Genomic DNA, 23,221 nt, shown 5'->3' on the forward strand with positions numbered 1-23,221 from the left:
TTACTGCTGCTTAGAGTGAGAAATGACAATTCTTCCCCCTCCTCCATAATATATTCAATACTGAGTAGAAAACACTGCAAAATTCTGTTATTATTCTTAAATTAAATTCACTAAAAAAGGAAATTCAGAGTTCACTCAACTCATACATAATCAAGATTACACCTTGTAGGAAAACAGCACTTAAACATAAATTGGGGGATTGGAACTAGATGATCTTTAAGGTCCCCTCCAACTCAAACTGTTCTGTGATTCTACAAAATACCACATTGGAAGAGAGCATTTTACCTTAACATTTTTTCCTACATTTATTGCCTCAGTCACTTCACTATTACCTGCAATTTTAAATATCAGAATTTATTACAATGCATCCATTATTCGGGAAATATTAATTCATTTGCATTCCAAGAATCACTCACCTAAATCTTTAAAAAAGCTATGAGGATATTATCTAAATAAAACCCTGAACATAAATTTGAGGGCCAGATTTAAGCCCAAAACATATTTTATAGTTCAATTAAACAAAGCCCCAAAAATCCTGGAGAACAAAATCCAAGCTGATAATGTTAACATTACATTTACTTCTGAGGAAAACAACAAAACAATGAAACACTTCCCAGGAAAGAAATTTAAAAACAAAAAGTAGGTTAGTGGTAGTGTGACCTCAGTCAAAATTTTTATAGAAAATTTTAAAATATTTGTTTACAATGAAGAAAATTGTAGTAAGTTCAGTGTGGTTTGGCCACTGTGAAATAAAACATCAATGTCATATGGAGCTTGGAAAAGAAAAGGAAAATAAGGAGATGGACAAGCAATTAGATGAAATTTAAGTAAAGCTCTCATTTTCCTCTCCTTAGACCTAGAATGCATCTTTTAGTTAAATTAATATTAAAATAGAAACACAGCTGGCAGCCTCTGCAAGACAGGTGGTTGAAGGAAAAAAGGGTCACAGCCTGACTCTCTGCTTTCTGCAGTGACTCTTAACCTAAAGCTGAGGCCAAATGGGCCCTGGCACCAGCAGTGGCAGGAGGTCGGGGCCCAGCCTGCCCCAACACCCTGCTGGGACCGCACAGGGGTCCAAGTTTTGCAAACAAAGCAGTGGAAAACGTTCACAGAAGGTGATGCAGAGAAAGACGATAATTCAGATGCCTCCAGCTGCCCTTTGGAGGATCTTGTCTGTCTCTCCCACGGTTATCTGAAGAGCATCAATAGTCTTACCTTGTTGCTTTACTAATTTAGGTGCATGAAAGTATGTAATGTGACTACTCTCCCATTTTCACAAGACATAAGAGAAATTCTCCACCCTCCAGTTCCAGAAATTCAAGGTTTCCAATTACAAAATCCAAGTCACATTTCCCCACCTGCCTACAGCTTCCCAGTTATATCTTACCAGAACAACAATATCCAGGGGCCAAGGAGAATGGGTCATACTAGAGAAATCCCTAAATTTCAATGCACTACATCCCTTTATATCCTCGCATGTTTCTGTTCTATGATACTTAATGGATAAAGGTGCAGAGTTTGTCCTTGAACATAATGAAAGCAAGAAAAGTAATTTCTTAACCTCCTGAGCAATACCAGGTACAACAGTAGCAACCTACAAAATCAGAACCTCAATCTGCATTTGGGTTTTTCTATTTCATTCTACAAAAGGGATTTTTCTGCATAGCCCAGTGATGCCCAGTGTAAACACACTCATATTTATGTTATCTTAGTGCTTACATCATGGATAGACCAACTACAACAATAATTTATTGCATTTTTTCTGCTCCAGTAATAACACCCAGTATTTTAGCTATTTGGAAACTTCATAAAGAATTCAGAAAGTGATTTTATTTATGAATATATAAATAAACTTGTCATGAAACATTCTTTAATGTCTCTGTTTTCAATTGTTCCGACCCCATTTGCTTTTCTTGAAGGAGAAAAACCATAATTTTCTCATTGAACACTTGTCTACAAGGAGAAATTACGATACAATATCCAGCACAGAGTAGGTCAACTTAATTGTAATATTTTTTCCTTAGTGATGGCACAAATGAATGCCCAACAATTCAGTTCTGACAGTCACTATTGACAGTTGCCTTCAACACCTAAACTGAAATATGGGCCAAATCTCTCTAAAATCTACTAACCTGGCCTTGACTATAGCTGTGAGAGTGGGGGAGAAAAAGACCCTGCCAAGCTAATTTCTCTTTCCCCTTGTGACCACAACAACTCTGAAGGAAATCCCAATGAAAAATTATTTCAACTACACAGAGTTAGACACGATAGAGGAAATTTGCATTCAGACTCAGCCAACTGCTGTCATGGCAGGCAAATTCACCAGGAGAAGTCTCCAGAGCTCCTTCTCAACCTCTAGAATAACCAGAAGCACTCACTGCCAAGGTCCTCCAGCACTGCAGGCCCATCCAGGGGTACAGCAGGGTAATGGGAACTCATCAATACAGGTCCTGCACCAATTATCTGCTTCATTGACATAAGCAGCTCTCAAATATGAGGCTGGATTTAGTGGTGGGAAGAGGAGAAAAAGCAGAAAATGTCAGCTAGAAATAATTTTTCAAAGGGGAAAGTTCATAATTTTACTTTTAGGAGAGTGACTGAGAATCTGTAACACCAAGTGCCCTTTAAAAGGGCTTCACGTGTTAGTCCAAGTGGTTTATGATGCTATAAGAAACCCTTTGCTGCAATTAGTTTCATGATATGCATATGCTCATATATTATCACACACATTCATCCATTAAATCACTCCAGTCTTAAAAAAGTGTTAGTCCATACTCAGAAAAACTACTTTAAAACAAAAGAATTAAAGGAACTCAATTCTGCTTACAGAGTTTCAGGATTTCCAGTCCTAAAAGAAACCATTTTTTAAATTATATTATTATTATTATTATTATTATTACTACTTCTGGAGAAAGATTTTCCCTTGCAGGGCACACCTACCAACCAGCTGAGCCATCAGGTCCAGGATGCACTCATCTGCCAAAGCCCACGGGCGCTGGCCATTGAAATGGCCATGAACACCTCTGAAAAGGAAGAGAGAAATGATGAAAACGGGAGTTGTTCCCTTTGGATCAGTCCTAAGAAACACATCTGATTTGGAGACACCACATTTGGAGGAGGGAAGAGGAGGAGGAGACTTGCCTAAGCTGATAACTTTTCGCATGCCATAAAAGCTTGTAGCAAATGCAATACATTTGCTGGTTTCTGACAGGTTCTCAGTTGCTTGAAAACTATTTATTTTGACCCAAAAAGTTCCTTTAAAAATTCCCCAGAACTAAAGATGGTAGCTTTTTCACAAGCCCTCTGGAAGTGGCTGCATGGGTACCAGAAGCCTCTGGAAACAGGCACGCTGGGAATGGGCATCTCAGTGTGGGATGGCACCTGCTAACCCAGGCTCACACCAACTGCACAGGGAGCAGAGATCACCCACAGAGTTACCCTACCTGCATTTCTAGCTGAAGATTGTATGGTGCAGAGGATGATAGACTTGAATACTGCCTTGCTCCCAGACAGAAATATTTCTTGTCAGAAACAATTTCCATCCTCCTGCATCTCCTGTCTGAGCTCACCCTCCTGCATAAACCAGCAGGTACTTTGTGTCTATGCAGGGCAGCACCTGCCCCAGCTGAGCTGCTTGCTAATTTTTGCTGCTTCTCTTCTCCCTGACAAATTGTTCTAGATCCGAGAGGTCATAAAGCTTTTTGGGTTGACAAAGGGTATTTAAAAACTTTATATTGCAAACTGCTCTTGTCTACAGTGGATCACATGGTCACCTTAAACCCAAGTGCCCCACTGTTCTGGAGCGACAGATATGTACATTCAGTCCTGGATTATGTGCTCTGAACTAATTTTTCCTTCAATTATGACAGAGAAGAAAACTTCTAAGGTAGCTACCATGCATATATAAATAAAAAGTTGCCAAGTTTCTTAAACATGCAGGGTGTAGAGTAGAGATTTAAATGCAAATGGAGGCAGATTGAGGAAAGTAATAATGGTGCTAATCCAGGGGAACATTGCTCTGGGCTCCCATCTCACACTGGATGATTTTCATATTTGCTGAGCACCACGGGGTACTTGTGGAGTCAGAAACACCAGGCTGCATGAGGCTGACTATAAAGCTGTTTCAAAATAGGGACAAAGCCAGTAGGAAGCTGGGTAGAGAGGAAAAAAAGGCCCTAAAAGCTTTGATGTGGGGGAAAAAAAGAAAAAAAAAAAGAAAACCTTTTAGAGAAGAACAGGCCCGCAATGTTCACATAAAATCATGAGAGGACAGCTGGAAGATTAAGACAAGAGAAAGGAGGGTGCATGAGACACTACCCCACCCTCAAGGCTATTTAAAAGATTGGTTTTCGCTATCCACCTCATACTTTCCCTTCTCAGGGAGAATTTAATTCTGTCTCCCACACAAATTACCTGGGCGTTTTACAGTCAGACCCTTTCTGATTGACTTGGGTCTAATTCACACCTCCTAGGGATATTTCCAAAAAACCCTACAATCCTAGAGAATAGAACTGCTGCAAAAAGCACAGTTGTATTAACCATTTCAAGCCTGTCATCCTTGCAAAATACCATCTACTTTCGGACTAGATTAGGTCAACAGATGAAGAAGGGCACAGGTACAATGGAACACCTCTTAGAGACAAAATAACATTCCTGGGTTTGACAAGACCAGTCCTCCACAGATGACAAGGAGCACCCTGATCCCCAATTTGGATAACGTCATGGTACACCAGCTCACTGCTTTTCTCCATTTTAGAATTGCTCTCTGATGAGACCTTGACAGCAGAGAGCGGGCAGTGTGAAATAGCTCTCATTTACAAGAACATTTCATAGATGAGGAATAAAGGCAGTGGGTGGGTAGGGGAGAAAATGCTGTAAGGGGCAGGACTAGTGCTAAAATTCCCTCCCTTCTATCAGACCATAATGCAGCTGCCTTCCCTGAAGACAGTGTTATGTGTTTCACAAACAGCAAGACATTTATTGGTAATTTCCCTTCTTATTCTTCACCGTAATATAGTGATCAAGGGACTTTAGGATAATAGAGACTGTTAAAGTAAAACCCCCAAAGATTTTCAGTGGCTCCCAGCCCAAGGGGAATCTGTATTTTTGAAAGAGGATAACGAACTTAATAAGATGGGAAAAATAAGTCCTAACTACCTATGGGATTCTCTTTCATTAGCTTTCTCTGATTTTATAGCCATTAGTGTCCTCCTAATGGGAATTTACTGATGAAAGTTCTCTCTAACAGCACACAGGACTAACAAAACTTCAGAATAAATTTCCAAGTTATCATGAGAACAGATATGAGATTTTGGGCATGAGAATATTTTATTTTGAGAGGAAAACATGGACATTTAACTATATTGAAAGAGGGGAGAGGCAGCATTTATTATTATTCATATTATTATTATTATTACTGCACAGCTTACAGTTTGCCTCCCTCTTGATGGCCAATATAAATGACAAGAGATAAAAATTATTGTCATTAAAATGGTAGTTAAAGGCATATTCTTGGACCCTTTTTTTATTTTAATCACATGAAACTCTGTAGACTTTGCTGATGGCACAATACATCCTATTACACTTAGGTTGTAAAATTCTATGCTCTGCCTCAGAGAATTTATATCTCTGTATATTATGCCACCCCTCTCTCAGCTCTGGTAGGCATTGGGGGTAATAATCTTTAAGGACACAAGTGCTGTGTTTCTGGCATTCCCCTCAGATGTGGAGAGCCTTTATCCCTTTTCTTTTTCCCACTGCACCCTTGGTTGGAAGAGAGATTTAAATCAAGGTGCCCAAATTAATGAATACAACACATTGCGCATCAATTCATAAAGCATCACACAAACAGCCTATTTCTTCAACTACTGTGAGAGTTTCTCATAGCCTAAATTAATTTTTCGTTGGTTACCATTTTATTTTCAATTTGGCAGGAAATCACAATGCCACGTTTTATTCTGGTTGATTTAAAGCTCACTAGGGGAGTTGGAAACACATTTTCCGAGATGATCCCAGGGTTTCAAAGGCAGTGAGAAAAGGGATTTAAATTAATTGCCAGCTTCAGGAATCTTCTGTGCTCATCCAAATCTTGTTCAAGTGCAAATTTCTTTCTTGCTTCTTTGCCAAAAGTGATGCAAGGTATTTAATGAGCCAGTACAGACTCTGAAGTTGGACCATGGTTTCAAGCAAAGAAATAGCCAAAAAGAAAAAGAACTGTATGGATCAGTAAATAAAAGGTAAAGCTAAAAACCCAGGGCATTATAACAGGCAGGTCTAACAAACAACCTGCTGACAGGCACAGGGCTGGGATGACTCCTGAGAATGGCAGGAGAGGTGGGTCTGTCACACAGGACATGGCCAAGCCCCTCCAAGCTGCACTGCCGTTTGCAGGGCTGTTACCTCTTGCAGGATTAGTTCACCACATAGAACCAAAGATACCTTTTGACTAGCTGAAAATAATCTTTGCTACTGCAGGTGTTATATTATAAAACCTTCCACAGACTAGGAGGCTGTTAATCTACTATATTCATGTCAGAAGCCTGTTGCCAGCCTGTTTCAGTGCTTAGAAGTGTGTGTATATAAACATGTTTTATTTCTAGCCTCAATTTATTAATTCCTAGTTTACATTTGCTGTGCCAGAATGCTATTTCACATAAGTGGCTCCATTTTCCCCCTACAGTTACCCATTGATACACCCATAGAGAACAATCATTTTTTTCCTTTCAGTCTCAATTTTGCTCAACTTAACAACTCTAATCCTCAAGACTTCCATACAGCAGGTTCTCCACTCCCCAGTTGCCCTGCCAGCCCTTCACAAGAGCATAACAACTGGCTACAGCAAGCTCCCTTCTCTTTTAATAGTTCCACTTTAATGAGTTACTCAGACGTGAGAGACATTTCCCACTGCACTGAATATGTCCACGTGTAATAATGATTCTATAGAATATTTTAGTTACTTAACCAGTTCTGACAGGGCAAAGGGAAAATGCTGAAAAGCACCCCTTGGCTTTTCTCTAACCAAACAAGTCCCTTTAAGTTTGGACTTTTAGATTTCAAAATATTGGGTTATTGGCTACTCTAGGCTAAGCACAATAACTCCTCATCCCTTTTTGCCTCTTATTCAATAAGTCTTGGATTTAGCTGAAATCATAACAGAAAGATGAAGTCTAAAAGGCTCTTTTTAAGTCCATACCAAGAATGCCAGTGGCTTGGATTTGTAGTGTTTATACATTAGCATTAAAAAAAAAAAAGACTGAGGAACATGGAGAGGAAGAACAAAAAACCAGAGAAGGTGTGTGGGAGGCAGTCTAAGGGAAAAAAGCCATAACTCACCACATAACTTGGGGGTGCATGAAAGGGACTCAGCATTGAGAGGGAACACAACAAGCATGAAAAAGCCTCTTTCTCCCCCACCTTTGCTCTAAAGAGTTGCCATCACCACAAGGAGATAAAGCTCTGAGCTTCCCTGCCCTTGACCACCACTGCTGGGTAAATCTTCCCTTTCACTCTTGCCATTAACTATAAGCAGTGAAAACTATTTAAATAGACTCGTAGCTATTTGAGATGGGTCCCAAGACACAACAAACAGAAAATGCAATAAACCAATTTATAAGAAAGCCAGAATCTATACCATGGCTGACTTGATGGATGTGCCTAATTTGCATGCCATTGCTTAGATTCTCTCCACTTATTTATCCAAGCCACAGCCACTAAATTCCACACTGCCAACACACCTGCCATAGAACAGGATCCAGATGGGAACAGCTTCCACCTTAGACTGGATTTTGCTGAGCTGTCCTTGGTGACTGGAATAAAAGTACCCGTTTCTCTACCTCCAACCACCTATTCCTTTGCAGTCCCCAGCACAGCATCCTACCCACCAGCTTCTTTAAGCATACATTGCTCTCTTCAAAATTATCTTGACCTCTACTCTGACTTTCTCAGTTGCTTTAGGTGCATCTGCAACTAGCAGGATTTTATTCTAGGGGTTTTTTGTTGATTTTAATTTGAGTTTGGTTTTTATTTTTGTTGGCTTTGTTTGATTCTTTAGGGGTTTATTTATTTGTTTTTAAACTTTCTGATTTATTCTGGGTAAGGGTTTTTGGGGCCAAGCTGTATTTTTGGCAAAAAGTCTTTCTAGTTTTGCTCCCTCACTTCCAACAGTTCAAAATCATGTTCAGCCATATTTCCCCCTTGGATACAGTTACTGAAGGCACTTTTGATCTGAACATGCTGCCTACCTTTTTCTTATGGTTTTTTATAGTTATTGAGGAAAAACCCATCCTTCACTGCAGCAAAGACAAACATAAGAGTAGAAGTGAGCCAGTGAAAAGATACAGTGGAGGAGCTGAAATGTGTTTGCACTCCCAGTGCATCACTCTAACAGATAAGAGTGCTATCTGACTTCTACCTTTTGAAGGAGCTCAGCTGTTTCCCTGATAAAGTAAGATGAGCAGTACAGAAATGGACAGGGTTGCAATTTTTCCAAACCACTGGAGAAACTGCATCACTGTGCTGACTGAATAACCAGCAGGAACAAACACTTCCTGAAGTTCACAGTCATTCCCATTCATTCTCAACTTCTTACTTATAAGAATACAAGTGATAAATAGGAAACAGTAAACCATATGTATGAACTCACAGCATTCTTATATTAGCAAGTGAAAGAGCAGCTACAGTTTTCCCATTTCCATTGTGAAGCCTCCATCTAGACCGTTCCTACTGAAACAGGGCTGCCCAGTTAGCAGCATTCATTTTTGCTCTTCTGCCTCTCCATATTTCCTCTGCTCTCTCACCATGAAATCACATCTGTTCCACTGATATCCTGCACCCTATAAAAGAGTTCATCTCTCTCCCAGCTCATTTACTCATCTGGATGTTATTTTCCTTTCCCACCTTCAGTTCCCTGGTTTTTACTTATCTTTTTCCTTACTTATGCCTGGTCCAGCTGCTCAGGCAGGTGCTGGATACCTCAAAGCACTGAGTCTCAATGGAAACAGAGCATAATATTAATAAAAGTAAAATAAATAATGAAAAAAAGCTTTTTTCTTTCCCCTATATATATTAAAATTTTCCCATTTTTTATGATGACAATGTTCTTTTCCTGCAATGTGTCCTTCTTTTGTCCTCCTGCCTCTCTTACGTCAGGTTCATTCAGCAGAGCTTGTTGCAATCCACTCTCAGCTCCTTGCTGAGATGCTATTGAGAAGACAGGAATGTTTCCTTCTAAATAAAATGAACTTGTCAAGCAGAGACCTGGTTTAAGAGGAGCCAAAAACCTGCCAGTGCTGGCAGCAGCATCACCTGTGCTCAGTGCTATTTCAAGGGGAACTGCCCATTGCAACGCCTGCAGGGTGAATCACGCTCAGTTAAAAACACTAATTAGAAAATCACAGGGCCTGGAACCCAACCACATTCACCAGCAAGCAACAAAAACCAAATGAATTGTTGTGCCTTGTGTATAAACACTGTTTATAAAAGCTGTTGGATGGGGATGGTTTGGATGAGCCAAATCAGAGCCACAATGCACAGCATGGGTCATCACAGCTGGAAGGGTCTCTTGGCCTGTTTTACTGCTCATACCTTTAAAAGAGATGTAAATAGTGCTAGGGAAACACTGAGCATGTTTTGCTCCTGGACTGTAGTGGTTTTAACACACTATTCTGCAATTCAAGCATTTCCAGGGAAGATCCCAAAATAAATTGCTCACCTGGAGCACAGGTTAGCATCTCACATATCCCACAGTGTACTCACGTTCGAGCCCACTTGTCCAGTTCTTCATCCAAGTAAGTTTTAACCTTTCTTGGCTGGAGCCCAAGAGAATTCCCAGCAAAGTACACACAGCTCTCCTCTCCGTTCACCAGGCTCAGATCAGCTGTGGAGGGAAACCACAGAAAAAACACGTACATGGGAGTGAGCACAGGAGGGTCAGCACATGTGTACAAACACCCCCAAGCACACCCGTGCCACCACCCAGAGCTCTGTCCCTTCTTCATCTCCCTGGGACATCCTGGTCCCCACACTCAGGTAGAGGTGCCACCTCCTGACCTCCCTCCCAGAGCATCACTCAGGTGACCCTGCAAAGCATCCAAGGAGGAGGATAGTGGGCAATTTGCAAGCAGTTATTCACCTTGTCCTCCTACAATTCTTGGAGCTAATGTGAGTTCAAGCATCGCTAAGTCCCCAGCTCTCTGAAGAGGCTTCTCTAGAAGCAACCACTGGCACTAATTTTATCAAGTCTGTAACCACAGGTGAGAAAAGAGGGAGCATCTTCCCAACCAGGCTATCCACTTTTCTTCCACCATTGGTATATGCCTTCTCTGAGTAATGAAGCTACTTGAATCATGCATTTAATAAAAGTTAAGACTAGGTAAATCTGTGCCTTTCATGTAAGTTCTCCATGTACGATTAAATCTCTATTTAGAAAAATGTAGTCATTGCACAGAATATTTTAAGGCCATCTGAAAAGTTCTTGTCTTGTCAGCATATACTGTGGGCTGCACTTCATGTCATAGTCTGAGGAGGAGGAGGAAATCTATGTTGACAAATCCTTTCAATGATTAGGAGAAAAGCAAGGCGGTAGAAATTCATAAATAATAGCTGTAGTGAGGTTCTGAACAATCTAATTACCCTGTGTCATCATCTATCAATCCAAACACAAGCCTTTTTCTATTATTTCTCATGGTAGAGATTCTTGGAGGGACAAGTGATGGTGACCTTCTAGAAGTAGTAATTTACATTTGTCTATACCTATAGTTATAATTCCCCAAAAGCTAATATTACATGTAATTGTGGTAAATATAATCATTAGAATTATATTTACCAAAACAGATTATATTAGATCTCAGAATAAAGATATGAATTTATTAAGATACATGCTAAAAATGAGCATAAAATTGCAATTTAGTCATGGAAAATTTTCAAAGGGCTGTAGAAAAATAGTCTGGAAAAGGTCTCTCACTACCTTTTGCACTAACAGTTCCCAACTTCATTGAACTTCACCAGAAACACATTTTTCAGGAGTATAGACAACTTGGGTAATTTCGTAATTAAAGCTTTAGAAGCTTTTAAACAGCATAAGTCAGAGAGCAGTTTCATCCTAATCTGTTTTACAGATACTATGTCTGTTTTTCATCTCCATTCTAATACGAATGAAAACAGAGAGGCACAAACATTATCCATGCTTCAAAATTGATTCTATTAACAGTTCTTTTCCTATCAAGGAACACAATAACACTGTCCCATCGGGATTAGAGAGGAGGATCTTTGCTCAAGAATTTGGAGCTCAGTCTCACTAATGCTCCTTATGCTCTGACCAAGCAGTAAACCACATAATGAACTACAAGTAAACCAGCTTTCCTTGCACCACAGTCCTTTCTAAATAAAAATACCTCTTGTTCACTGTTGGAGAGAGATGACATTACCTTTTTCATAAAGTGTATTTTCTCTACTTTTAGAAAAAAAGGTATTTTTCTACCTGTTACTTTGAATATACTTTTTTTGGCATTTTATCAACTCCTTATCTGGCAATATGTTTTTCCTTTTGACAAAAAGATGTTTATTTCCTCCTCTTCTGACCAGCACACCTTTGTGCTCCAACACTTCCACAGTCACTGTAATATTCTTTACAATAATACATTCGTTTTCTTAAAACTAGCACTTGACTTTTCCCAAATTACTCTACCCTTACTTCTCAAAGTATTCACCCTTTTTATTTCTGGAGGAGCTGCAGTTGATATCCAATATAGATTGAAATATTCAAACAGCAAATAAGCACAGTTGAGGAAATAAAGGCAAAGCAAACAAGAAATAATTATTGAAATGTGTTGTTAGAGAAACCTGAATTAAAAAATACACCTACATTAAGATTAATTAAATACATATTTGCACACCTACTCAGATTCATGCAAAAATTATTTTGCATAGTAATTATACCCATTTGTCTACATTAAAAATGCATTTCTATACCTTTTAAACCTGAAAGAAAAAGCAAGTTTATTGTCAGAAATATTCAGTCCAAGCAAAAGGGAAAATTGTGATGTCTTTGTCAACTAGAGAGGAAGGACTAAACCTGTTTACACATATCTGAGATCTGTCCCTTGTTGAAGGATAAAAGATCACCTCCTTCACACCTGCCTGTACCCCCCTCACCAGCCCTCCAAACAAAGAACCACATTTATATGATTAACCACTGCCTTTAACCATTTCTTCTGGGAAATACAGCTCAACACTCTCACTCTTGGGCATCTTTTTATTCCCAAGAAACCCAAATGATGCTCTATTCCTTTACAAGATGACAAAGCACAAGCCATAGCCTTAATCAGACGGGTGATTTGGTGCCCGACTGCCAAGTGCAATCCAGGCATTCCTGCCTCCTCCCTGCGGGGCACGGAAAAGCGCTAAGGGGACTTTGTTGTCAGCTCGGAGAAGAGCAGGGAGACGCAAACATTTCTCTAAATCTCCTGCTGTCATCTTCCCCTATTTGCTCACCTGAGCCTCGTCCCTCGTGCTTGCACATAAAACCTCAGAGACTTGCAGGGAGTTGGGCTGCAAGCTGGTTTCCACTTGATTGATATAACAAACAAACAGCTGTGACAGTTCATAACTTGATAACTAAATTAAACTATTCTAATGACTTCCTAAATATTTTTTCTGTACGTCATCTTACAGTTGTCTCCTATGGATGTTCTGATCTGCTTCCTGTAAGGTTTAATTTTAAAACCTCATTGTAATGTTTTATGTAAATATATAAAGAATATTTGATGGTTAATATCTGTAATGACATTTATCTTTAGGAATGTGTTATCTAGGATCCGCTCCTGGGCGCAGATAAATGTCAAGGGAGATCTGTCTCTGTGGTATAGACACACAATGTAAATATATATATATTTACACCCCTGCTGTTTTTCAGCAGGGAAGCTGTTCCTGATGACAGCTGAAGTACAGAAAAGAAGGACAGGGGGAAAAGAGAAGGGAAAAAAATCCCTTAATTTGGGAACACAGGAATGATGAGTTCTCTGTGTTGTACAAGTAGTACTATTTTGTACATTGCTTGTCTTCAATAAAACATGTATATCTCCACAGTCTCAGGACTAAATATTATCATAACTGCAGGGAAAAGCATTCACATCAGCAGTCTTTGGGTCTAAATATGATGGTGATTGAAAAATAAACAATAAAGAAGGTTGGGAGGGAAAAAATCAAAATTGTCACAGGGGTATCAAAACTTCTACGTATTTCTCAGAAGATTCTTTAACATGAAGCTGCTACAACACTACACTGAAAAGTGACCTTTGATATTCTGGAGGGACATTTGACACGTTGCAGTTGAAGATCCAGCTGCTGTTCAGGTGTCCTACTGGAGCTGGATTTCAACAGCACAGCCCAGTGAAGGGCAGCAGCACCACGGCCATGGGAGTTGTCTGCCAGCACCTTTCCAACTTTAGAGGCACATTTTGCAGCACCATTGTGGCAGCTGAAGGAGCTTTGAGCACAGAATAGTCATACCCAAACAAACAGATGGGGTTTAGGAAACTCTTTTAAGCAACAAGGGTAAAAAAAAAAAAAAAAGAAAAAGAAAAATTAATTCTTGGAAGACCAGCTGAGAACACCTCCTCCTTGTGGAAGAAGCACCTCATTTAGATATTTGTAAAGTGCCCAGTTCTGTTCTGAATAATAAAGAACTGGGATTTATCATCCCTGTGTCCTAAGGGAGGGAGCAGTCAGCATTCTCAACACTCATCATGGTTTAGCAGGAAGATACTGAAGACAGAGATAGTCTGAATTCCTGGACATCTCTTGAAACTACGGATACCATTTTCTATCACAGTTCCTTACTGTACACAATTTGAGGGATGCACTGGTAGTTTCTCATTTAACATCAGAACTGTTCTTTTCAGAAAAAGGAAATCTGCAGAAAATTATATCTGCATTTATTGGAAAATGAAAAAAAAAATTGCAAGAAAGTTCTGTCATATTTTTTTCCTTTAATTTTCAATGGATGTATTTTGCCACAGCAGGAAAGGAAGAGAGTGACTATGCCTATACTTGTTCACCACCTAAGGAAATAATATGCCTTTTCTTCAGTTTCCAGTGTGCAATGACCAGGATCTGCAGAAGCAGCACAGTTTTTGCTTCCCATGTGTCTGAGTTGAAAATAAACCCAGACAGATCTTGGGAAGCAAGAGAGAAGCCCAGGACCCTGCTGCCTTCACAGGTGGGTGCTTCCACCAGGTTTCCCTGCATGATTTTGGCTGAACACAGCAGAAATTGTAGGTACAAAAAAACCCCATAGAGATGATTTTTTGCTTTTTGGTGGGCTGGGAGTGATAACCTGAAGCAAATGCTTCCCCCTCAGCTTGCCAGCCCTCCTGCACAACCCTCCTGCCTCCACACCAGGCCCTCTCCACAGCCAGGGCATGCCACAGGCTCCTCAAGACAACCTACAGACCAGAAAAGAAGCAGAAAAACTTCCAGAACCATTTTGCACATCTACATTGAAGCCATGTGCAGTTATCTATTTGCAGGCAATTCATAAGGAAAGCGGGAAATATCCTCTGATAAAAGGTTTCACTATGAATTATTTGCTCAGATCAATTATTTGTTCTAAGGCACAGTGCTCCATTTGGCCTCAGGAAGAAAATATCTCTACTACCAGCAATAAGACATGAATGTTAATATAATACATGTGCTGTCTCTTTCATTAACTAAAATAATTGTAACCAGATAGATAATACCAAAGTGTATTACACCAAGGAAGCAACTGCTCTGAACTATCACAAGCGACTTTGCCGTTTCGAGCCATTAGACAGAAATGCTTCTGCCTATAATTTTCAATCAGTCACTACATTGTTCAAAGCTGCTGACTGACAGCATAAGCACCATGTAAGTACTGTATCCTCACATTTTATTCAGGATGGGAACGAGAGCATAAAGCTTCTGGTGCTAGAATAAGCTGACGGATTGATTTAGCAACAGCAGGGACATTCTGTGCTCAGATATGAGTACAATTGCTCAATTATCTCATAAGTGATGATGATGATTTCCAAAGATTTGTGATAAACACATGCATAAGATATGAAGCCCAGCCCTTCCCCCCCCACACATTCCCTCAGAGCTATTATAATTCTCACTTGGAGGCAAATCCTTGACTTTTGGGATACAGAAACATTCATGAAGGTGTTTTAACTCATCTTGTTCATCTAAGTGAACAGCGAGTTTTTTGTCTGTGGGACTGCATCCCAGACGCGAGGCAGTTTGTTCCAAAATGGTTGCTGGTACCACAGGAGAAGAAGGATCCATTTTCAGGTCATTCAATTTCACCTGAAAATCAAAAATGCCAGTTTAGCTCCTGCAGTTTGCATATTCATGAGTGGCTGATAAGCAGCCACTAAAGCTGCATCATTCAAGACCCAAACTCACTTGATTTAAAGGCTTTAAAAAGTGAAGTGTCTGAATAGAATGGTAAAACCGATCAAATATTTCCAAGGCAACATATTTCTGTAACCCCCCAAAGGCTTTTTTCTTTCCCTTCTATAGATACAATGCTCTTCCCTTTTCAAGTTGTATCAGCCACTTCCAAGTTCTCCCACCAGACTGACAGCAGTTCCAAATGCTGAAGTGTCATTCACAATTTTGAGATGTCAAAGCCAGAGGCAGCATTATTGTTTCTGCAGTCTGAGCTCCTAAGAATAGCAGGTGCACAGCTACACTGGAGTTGTTTCCAGGCTGTGCAACGTTCAGCCTCTTTCAGCTTTTCGGCCTCAAAAATTGGAGGGGGAGTTTGTGCACAGTCGTGCTCACGTTCAAGGGCAGAGCAGGCAGGATACAGGCAAAGGCATTGTTAGAAATGTCACTTTCAAGACCAGGACCTTGAATTATTATTTCCTTTCAGCTGCACCGAATATCCTGGTGGGTTTAGCTCTGTTTGTCCTGGGAAAAGCGAGAAGCCCAAGTCAAACCGCAAACATGACAGGCCATAGATTCTGAGAACATCCAAAGCTAACTGCAAAATTTACAAGCTCATTGATCTTGATAAGAAAAACAGTCCTGTAACTGCACTGCTCAGAGACACCATTGTGTTCAAGATAGCATTTGTGCACTTGGCTTTACAGATCTGTGGCAAAGAAAATTTATGACACACACCCTGCACTTTCGGGCAAGGCTTCAGTGGTGCTGCCTGCTGCGTTCTGTGGCAGTAGGCAGTCAAGAGGCTCGTTGCTTGGTGGTTGCCCCAGTTTAGGGAACTGTATAGATAACACCACACAATATTTTCTGGCTTTTTAACATCCCCAAGAGTCTTGGTGCAAAGGAGCACTCAAGGGGATAGGCTGAAATAGGGCAGATTAGCACATAACATGCAGCACAGAGCCTCTAGAGAATATTACTTTTTTCTCTCTGTTTGAGAAAGAAAGCTCTTTAAGCACTTATCTTTCATAAGAACCAGCTTTCATTTCTTAAAGCTAAAAGTATTCTATGGATAGTTATCCAGAAACAAGCTGTGGATAGAACAACAGATGACTATTGAGAAAAGCTTTGTCAACACATATGGGAAGGATCACGGTTGGTATTTAAATATAAACCCCTAAACAGCACAGACTCATTAGTGCTAACTGATCCAAACCTGTTTATACTCTAGCCAAATGGCCAGCATGATGCTGCTTACCTGCTTTAATCTATCATTTGGTTTATGATGAGAACATATTCTTTTTCCCCCTCCAGTCTTAATATCTTACACGGTAACAATTTTTCCCCTCCCACCAGCATGCAGTTAAAAAAAAAAACACCAGCAGAGTTCTTTAAGGCAGCAGTTTTCCTTTAGCTAATGAAACAAAAACCCCTGGGAGTTACTGGAGATATCCTATTTTTGTGCTGTCTCCATACAGGTTTTTCACACCTCCACATTGTTGCCAAATTTATCACTCCCACTCGTTTGTCCTAATCATCCCCTAGGTGGTAAAAATGAAAATAAAATAACAAGAGTGGTTGGGTTAAAAAGAAAAGATATTTCAGCATCTTGGTTCTTGGAATGCTTTTTAAGGTTTCTAGGAGGCAGAGGGCTGCACCTAGACTAGTCACTGGGAGTGATGCTCAAGAGACCAAGCTGGTTGGGATCAATGCACCCCACTAGCCACCTCCCAGAGAGCTGCCACCCCACTGAAAGCCCTGAAAGAGGTGTGACCAGGCTCCCTATTCACCAGGGAACTGCTCCTCAGTTCCTCCACAGCTGAGCAGCAGATCCAAGACCCTGCTTCCAACAGCTTCTCTGCTGAGATCTCACTAACGTGTGGTTTTCTGCAGGTCAGAACACTGACCTTCTGGACCTCACTTGGCAGACATCAGGGAGGATACTTAGGGATCTTTATTTCCTCCAGGAGATGTGAAATGAGAAAAGCAAGCTTGATTCATGAACACTGTGGACATCACTAATACAGGCACCTCATTATAACCTACAGGCACTGTAAGGTAACTTCATTTTCACTTCTCCAACTTACAAGTTTTAAGAACCCACAGTATTAATCAATAAATGAGGGCAAGCAATATTTGGATCAGCACTTGGAAAGCAAGACTAGTTTTTGTTTCCAAAGGTTTGTGTATTTGATTTACAGCATGAGCATGAACGTCCTGATCCCATTATCAAGGCATGTCCACCACATACACAAAGAAGCAAGATATAGCCCTCTATTTTTAATAATGGGTATTCAATGCAAATTATATAAAAAAATCCTTGTAGAAGGGGCTTGAAACCATGCTTCCCTGACTGTCTCTCCTTCTAGGTAAAAGAACCACTCAGTAGCCTGTGTATTATTTTCTATGCAATCTCAAGTTGATGCCTGGATTCTTTTTCTCCCCAGTGATGTAGCTCCTGAAGTAAGGGAAGGAGCCTTTTAAGCTCTCTAAACAGATCACTCACTTGAGTTAAGGAGATTTGTTCAGTGATGCTCAGCTCCCACAGTCCCACACAGGGGATACCATGAAGTATTACCATTGCCATCACCTACGTCCTCTCCTGAATACAGCCAATGAAGGAAATTTGGGAGTCTCCAACATTTATTTCCCAGGCCCACTGAGGCACTGCCAGCTGACTCCCCTGTAGTTTATGGCCAGGAGATGGATGATAAGGGTGTTTGAAGGACAGTTTGGTATTATCTGGCCTGTAGATGCTCTGCTTTACACCAGGTGAACACAGCCCAGCATCCTACTCTTTAAATTACTAGTCACCATTTCCATGTAAGGACATCCAGTTATTACAGTGGATTAATGACTATCATATTCCAGGTCATCCTCTGACCTGTCTGGCAAGCATAGATGGGTTTGGTTTCCATTTGAGGCCTGACCCAAAACTCACTGAAGTCAATATTACAGATGATTTCTGGATTGGGCTTTTTGTTCCCTGTCATTGCTGTAGTTTGCTCCATCTGATCAATGACTTACATTTATTTTTATTCTCATTGATATTTAATTTTGACAGCAAATATAATATAAATACCAAGGCCTAGAAGTTAAAAATTATGAAGTACTCAGTGGTATCTGATTTAATACAAACATTATGAAATGAGGTAAAACTACTGAAATAAAATCAATCAAAATCCTATTGAGGAATGAAATTCCAGAGATCCAGTTCTAAGACCAGAATAAGAAAGTACTTTTGTCCTTTGAATGGGAATTAGGCTTCATAGAGAGGAATTGCAGAATTTATTTAGGATTTGGGGGTTTTTTACCCTTTACTCTAACTAGCATAATTTCATTTTTTTAATCACAAAATGGAGCTCTGCATAATTATTTCACAATAATTAATGATTCATTTATTGTTTTCTACATGTAGAGCAAACACATTTTTATAAGAACAGCACAGCTTTATTCCAATTATCTTCATTTAACTGAAAACAATATTCTGTAACCTCTTCAAATTAAAATTCAGACCCATCAATGCAAAATGCATTTCCCACCTTGATAAACATGGTTCTTTACCAGGATTTTTTTTTTCCAGACAGCTTAGAGTAAAAATAATCAGTATCTTAAGAGAAACCATTTGTCTCCACCACCTACTCTGAAAAAAAGCATTCAGGTGTTTTCATAGGATCCCAGAATGGTTTGGGTTGGAAGGGACCTTAAGACCATCTCACTCCAACCCTCCTGCCATGGGTAGGGAGATCTTTCACTAGAAAAGGTTTACTTCTTTTCCTTGAAACTTTTACAACACTTTTTGACTCAACAGATGACAAGAAGTCAGTATATTTTTTTTTTCCTAGTTCTTTGCTCTTTGGACTCTTCCATGGGACTTGCCTGTACTACATCCTGATTTAGAGTAAAGAACTCAGCAATGACTGTAAGCAAACTTTCATATTCAAAAAGAGCATAAGCAACTTAAATTAAGAAAACAGTTATTATTCCATGTTTTATCAGCACAGACATTGCCCCACACTACTTCATCTCCCATTTTAAAACTATAAAAGACAATGGATGAGAATTAGTCAGAGACAAGTGACGTGAATGTCTGGGTAGTTATTTCTGTTTTGTCCTTTATGCATAATTTACTGACTAAATAGAAAAAAAGTGTGAATATTAGCGAGTCATCTTATCAAATTTACTCAGGAAGGTCCATTAGGCTTAATTATAAAATGATAATTTGTTCTATTTTTAGATCCTCTTACATTTTTATGGACCTACCCTCTGTCTTGAGATATTTATTAAAAAAAAATATAAAGTTCCCTTACCCCCCTTTAAACATTTTCTTTAAATATTGCAAGATGTTACTCACAGTCTACCCTGTACAGTGCTGACAGGCATACAATGAATCTCTACTTTATGCTGTATCAATATCCTCAGAGGAAAAGTGTTTGTCATGGAAAGAGCCTGTCCTGCACTTTCTGCCCTCCAATAGCTGTTCACCAGGTTGCCAAACACAGCTCAGCCCACAGACCTTTGATATTTTGAGGCTGGTGTCCAAATGAATTCTTGGGAAGGAAAACCGGGGGCGTGCACATGTGTGAGTGTGAAAGTTTGCAGTATAGGTCCAGGCTGTCAAAATACACCCACTGAAAGCACCAATAGCACCGTAATTGAAGTTGTTTTACAAAACAAACAAAAGAGAAATTACAGAACTGCACAGTATCTAAGGACTGTTTCTCTTCCTGTCTTTACACCAAAAAAAAAATTGCTTTGGTGAATATGATTTCACAGAAGGAAGTTTCTAAAAAAGCACAGCCCAAAGCAGCACGCAATGTAGATTACTTCAGGTTAAATACACTTCAGTGAATTTGTTTAAATTACAGAACTGGAGAAAAACCTAAATATTCATAACTTCCCCAACAACAGACACACAGCAGCAGCCACCACTGTATAATTAAATAAGTTACATGCACAGTGTCACAGCTGCAGCAAGGGAATGTGACAGAGAGGAATTATAATAAACTCAGTTACTTGGAGTAATTTAGGCACTTATTGACCTTCATGTCAAGAAGTGTTATGGTGTTAGAAGTAATTTTACATAGAAAACTCATCTTTTCCCCTCCACAGTGAAACCACGTTACCCTGCGGTCGGCGGCCGTTCCTGAGGGAGGATGATGAAACTCATGTGCAAATACTTGTCACTGCATGAAGAAACAGCCACAGTCACGTGCCTGGTTCTCCAGGCTCTGACCCCACAGCAGCCAGAGACGTGACCTCGGAGAGTTAACTAAAAACCAGGTGTGCATGTATGTAATTATGTCCTTTATTATTGTTTTCTTTTCCTTTGTCACCATTTTAAAGCTCTAATTAAATTAAGAAGGCACCCTTTTTCCAACACAGGCAAAAGAATACACACACAGTTATTATGAAAATGGTTTTAAACCAAATTCTTTCCCTTTCATGATGGAGACAATTGATAGTACAATAGCAAGAAATCAGCAGTGTTTGCAACCACATGGCAGAGGAAGTGGTGGGACATGGAATATAGATTTGCCAGGGTGGAAAACAGAAGAAGAATTAGGGGTGAAATTTGGGAAGAACAGAGTTGATATCTCTCCTTTCTCTCTCTAAACATTATCTCAAACCAGCCACATGTGAGCCCAATCTCCTCCATTCAAGCTTGAATGACAACCTTCCTACACATAACTAGAACACAGTCATCTGGAAAAAGAAAAAACTTTCTCTCTATTCAGCCCCTGAAGCCTCAGAGAAGGGAAAAAAAACCTCAAACACACAAACACACACAAAAAAACCCCAAACCAACACACAACAACAAACTGAAACACTGTGGAGAGAGAGGGGCAAATGGGTCAGAGTTGTGGACTAACAATGTAATTCAGAGACACATCTCCATCCTGGTGTTCTGCCTGCCCAGACCCCTGCAGTAATGCTTGTTTATTATCTGGATTTCCATTTTCAGTAAGCACCAATAGATGTGACACTCTTGAACTGTAACATTTCATCTTCTTTTGCTAGGAAAAAAACCAACAAAACAACCACACAGACCATTTAATATTGACCCAAAATAGAGCTGACCTCTATCCATCAGTTCCTGCAGTATCATTGCCCTGTTCTGTGCTGCCAAATGATTTTTTGGGCTTCCCACTAACTTGCTCTTTTACTCCACCAGCCAGATAATGGGACTGCTCCTAGAGAAACTTTGTCCCACCAGGAATCTTGTCCAAGGAAGAAGTACATTGAGGCACTTCGACTACAGAAGTAAGAGGGATCCAATGTCAAACTCGACCCAAAAGGGTATTTGTTTCTTGTTTGGTTGACCATTTAGGTCAAACCAAGCTTAAATACACTGCAACTTTTCAATTTGCCCTTGGAAATAAAAATACACAAACAGTGGAGTGAAAATTTTTCCCACTACATTTCCTTTTGAATAAGCATCATGTGTTTTAACCTTGATTGTCAATGGTGGCAGGAAAGCAGCTGTGCTGGCAAAGGCCATATGTCTGTAGAGTTTCATGAGAATATGAATATTGACCCCTTCTTCCCAGCTATTCTTCTCAACTCTTCTGATGGAATGAAAGAAAAATAGAGACAAAAACCTTTGCCCTTCAATTTCAGACTCAAAACCAAAAAAATAATAAACAAAAAAAAAATCAGCAAACATGTAGCCTGGATACCTTTTTTTTAGCTGCAGAACTAGTATAACAGTCTGTTGGGGGGTTTTCCTGTGTTGCTGTGAAGTAGCCAGAGGACAGGAAGAAAAGAAGGAGCTGCTGCAAGTTACAGCAAGACCAATGAACAGGTGAGTGAGGCCACATGAGATGGGCAAAGTCCCAGCAAGCACAAGGGACAGAGAGCAGGCAGCAAATGTAATGGAGGGCAACCCTGCTATCACCCTCTCAAAGGAGCTGTTAGGAGAGTGATGGGAAGGTAGTGACATTTGACAGACAGTTTAGAGAAGAAAAAAAGAAAAGGAGCTCAGTCTGTAACTGAGGGCTGTGTGGGGTACACAGGGCAGAGAAGGGATTAAGGGGTGGGCAGAGAAACATATTTCTCATACCAACAGCTTTCCTGCCTTGTTTGGAGGAGCTTAACCACATTAAGTCACACACTGCCAGGCGCACCCACCAATGTGCTGACACTGTTTCATCTCATCCTTCGTCCCCGTTATTTGCTGTACCCATCCATCACCACCAGCCTCAGACTCACCAGAGCCTGTTCAAGCCCCTGTCATGGGAGTCTTGTCCCTTGACTGAAAGAAACTATGTGAGTTTTTCCACAGGAATGCCAATAAAAGTTTTAACTAATTAATTAATTTGACCAAACACAAGAGCCTTCTTCTCAAGACATGTGACAACAACAAACAACCAAGGGCTCCCTGAAGCAAACTTGCCCCATGCCAGGCAGGATGCCAGGACACTGGGTCTATCAGGTCATGAAAGCTTGCCTTGGCAGTGCTAGCCCAGAGCCTTCCTGCTATCAAGAGGGTAAAATGACCCAGCAAACAAAGATTCTCTTTAACAGGAATAGGCAGGTCTTACCCAGAACGAGACAGCCTGGAAGACCCTCAGGCAGGAAAACCCCGTGGTTCTTACAGCCAGAAAAGGAGCAGCAAAGCAGGGATGTGTCCAAGCAGCACACAGTGCACCTGCAGCACAGAGCTCTGCTCAGCACACAGATGCTTAGAAAACCCAAGATTGTCTGTATTTACAAGGCGAGCCCCACAGCTATTTTTGAAGCGTGCCATCTGCACCTTGTGATGGCAGGATGCAATTCACCTCGGGCCTCGCAGCAATCACTCAGTAAACAACAG

At 40.3% G+C, this 23,221-nt stretch overlaps 1 protein-coding gene across 7 annotated transcripts in view; it reads right to left on the reverse strand.

The window, feature by feature from the left end:
* Positions 1-20,642, reverse strand: part of KYNU (kynureninase) — a 58,900-nt gene extending 38,258 nt beyond the window's left edge. Inside the window, exons 1-5 of one of the 7 annotated variants that reach the window (XM_027695984.1) lie at positions 20,532-20,642; positions 15,132-15,321; positions 11,690-11,725; positions 9,754-9,874; positions 2,941-3,023 (exon numbers count right to left, since the gene is read on the reverse strand). In XM_027695984.1, coding sequence (XP_027551785.1) covers positions 2,941-3,023; positions 9,754-9,874; positions 11,690-11,725; positions 15,132-15,300 — 409 coding nt within the window. In that variant the 5' untranslated portion in view covers positions 15,301-15,321; positions 20,532-20,642. The other 6 variants (XM_027695985.1, XM_027695981.1, XM_027695980.1 and 3 more) reach the window with 6 other exon arrangements.
* Positions 20,643-23,221: the final 2,579 nt, after the last annotated feature.

The sequence above is a fragment of the Neopelma chrysocephalum genome, unplaced genomic scaffold (genome assembly GCF_003984885.1).
Source record: "Neopelma chrysocephalum unplaced genomic scaffold, ASM398488v2 Primary Assembly neopelma1_103b, whole genome shotgun sequence".
NCBI lineage: Eukaryota > Metazoa > Chordata > Aves > Passeriformes > Pipridae > Neopelma > Neopelma chrysocephalum.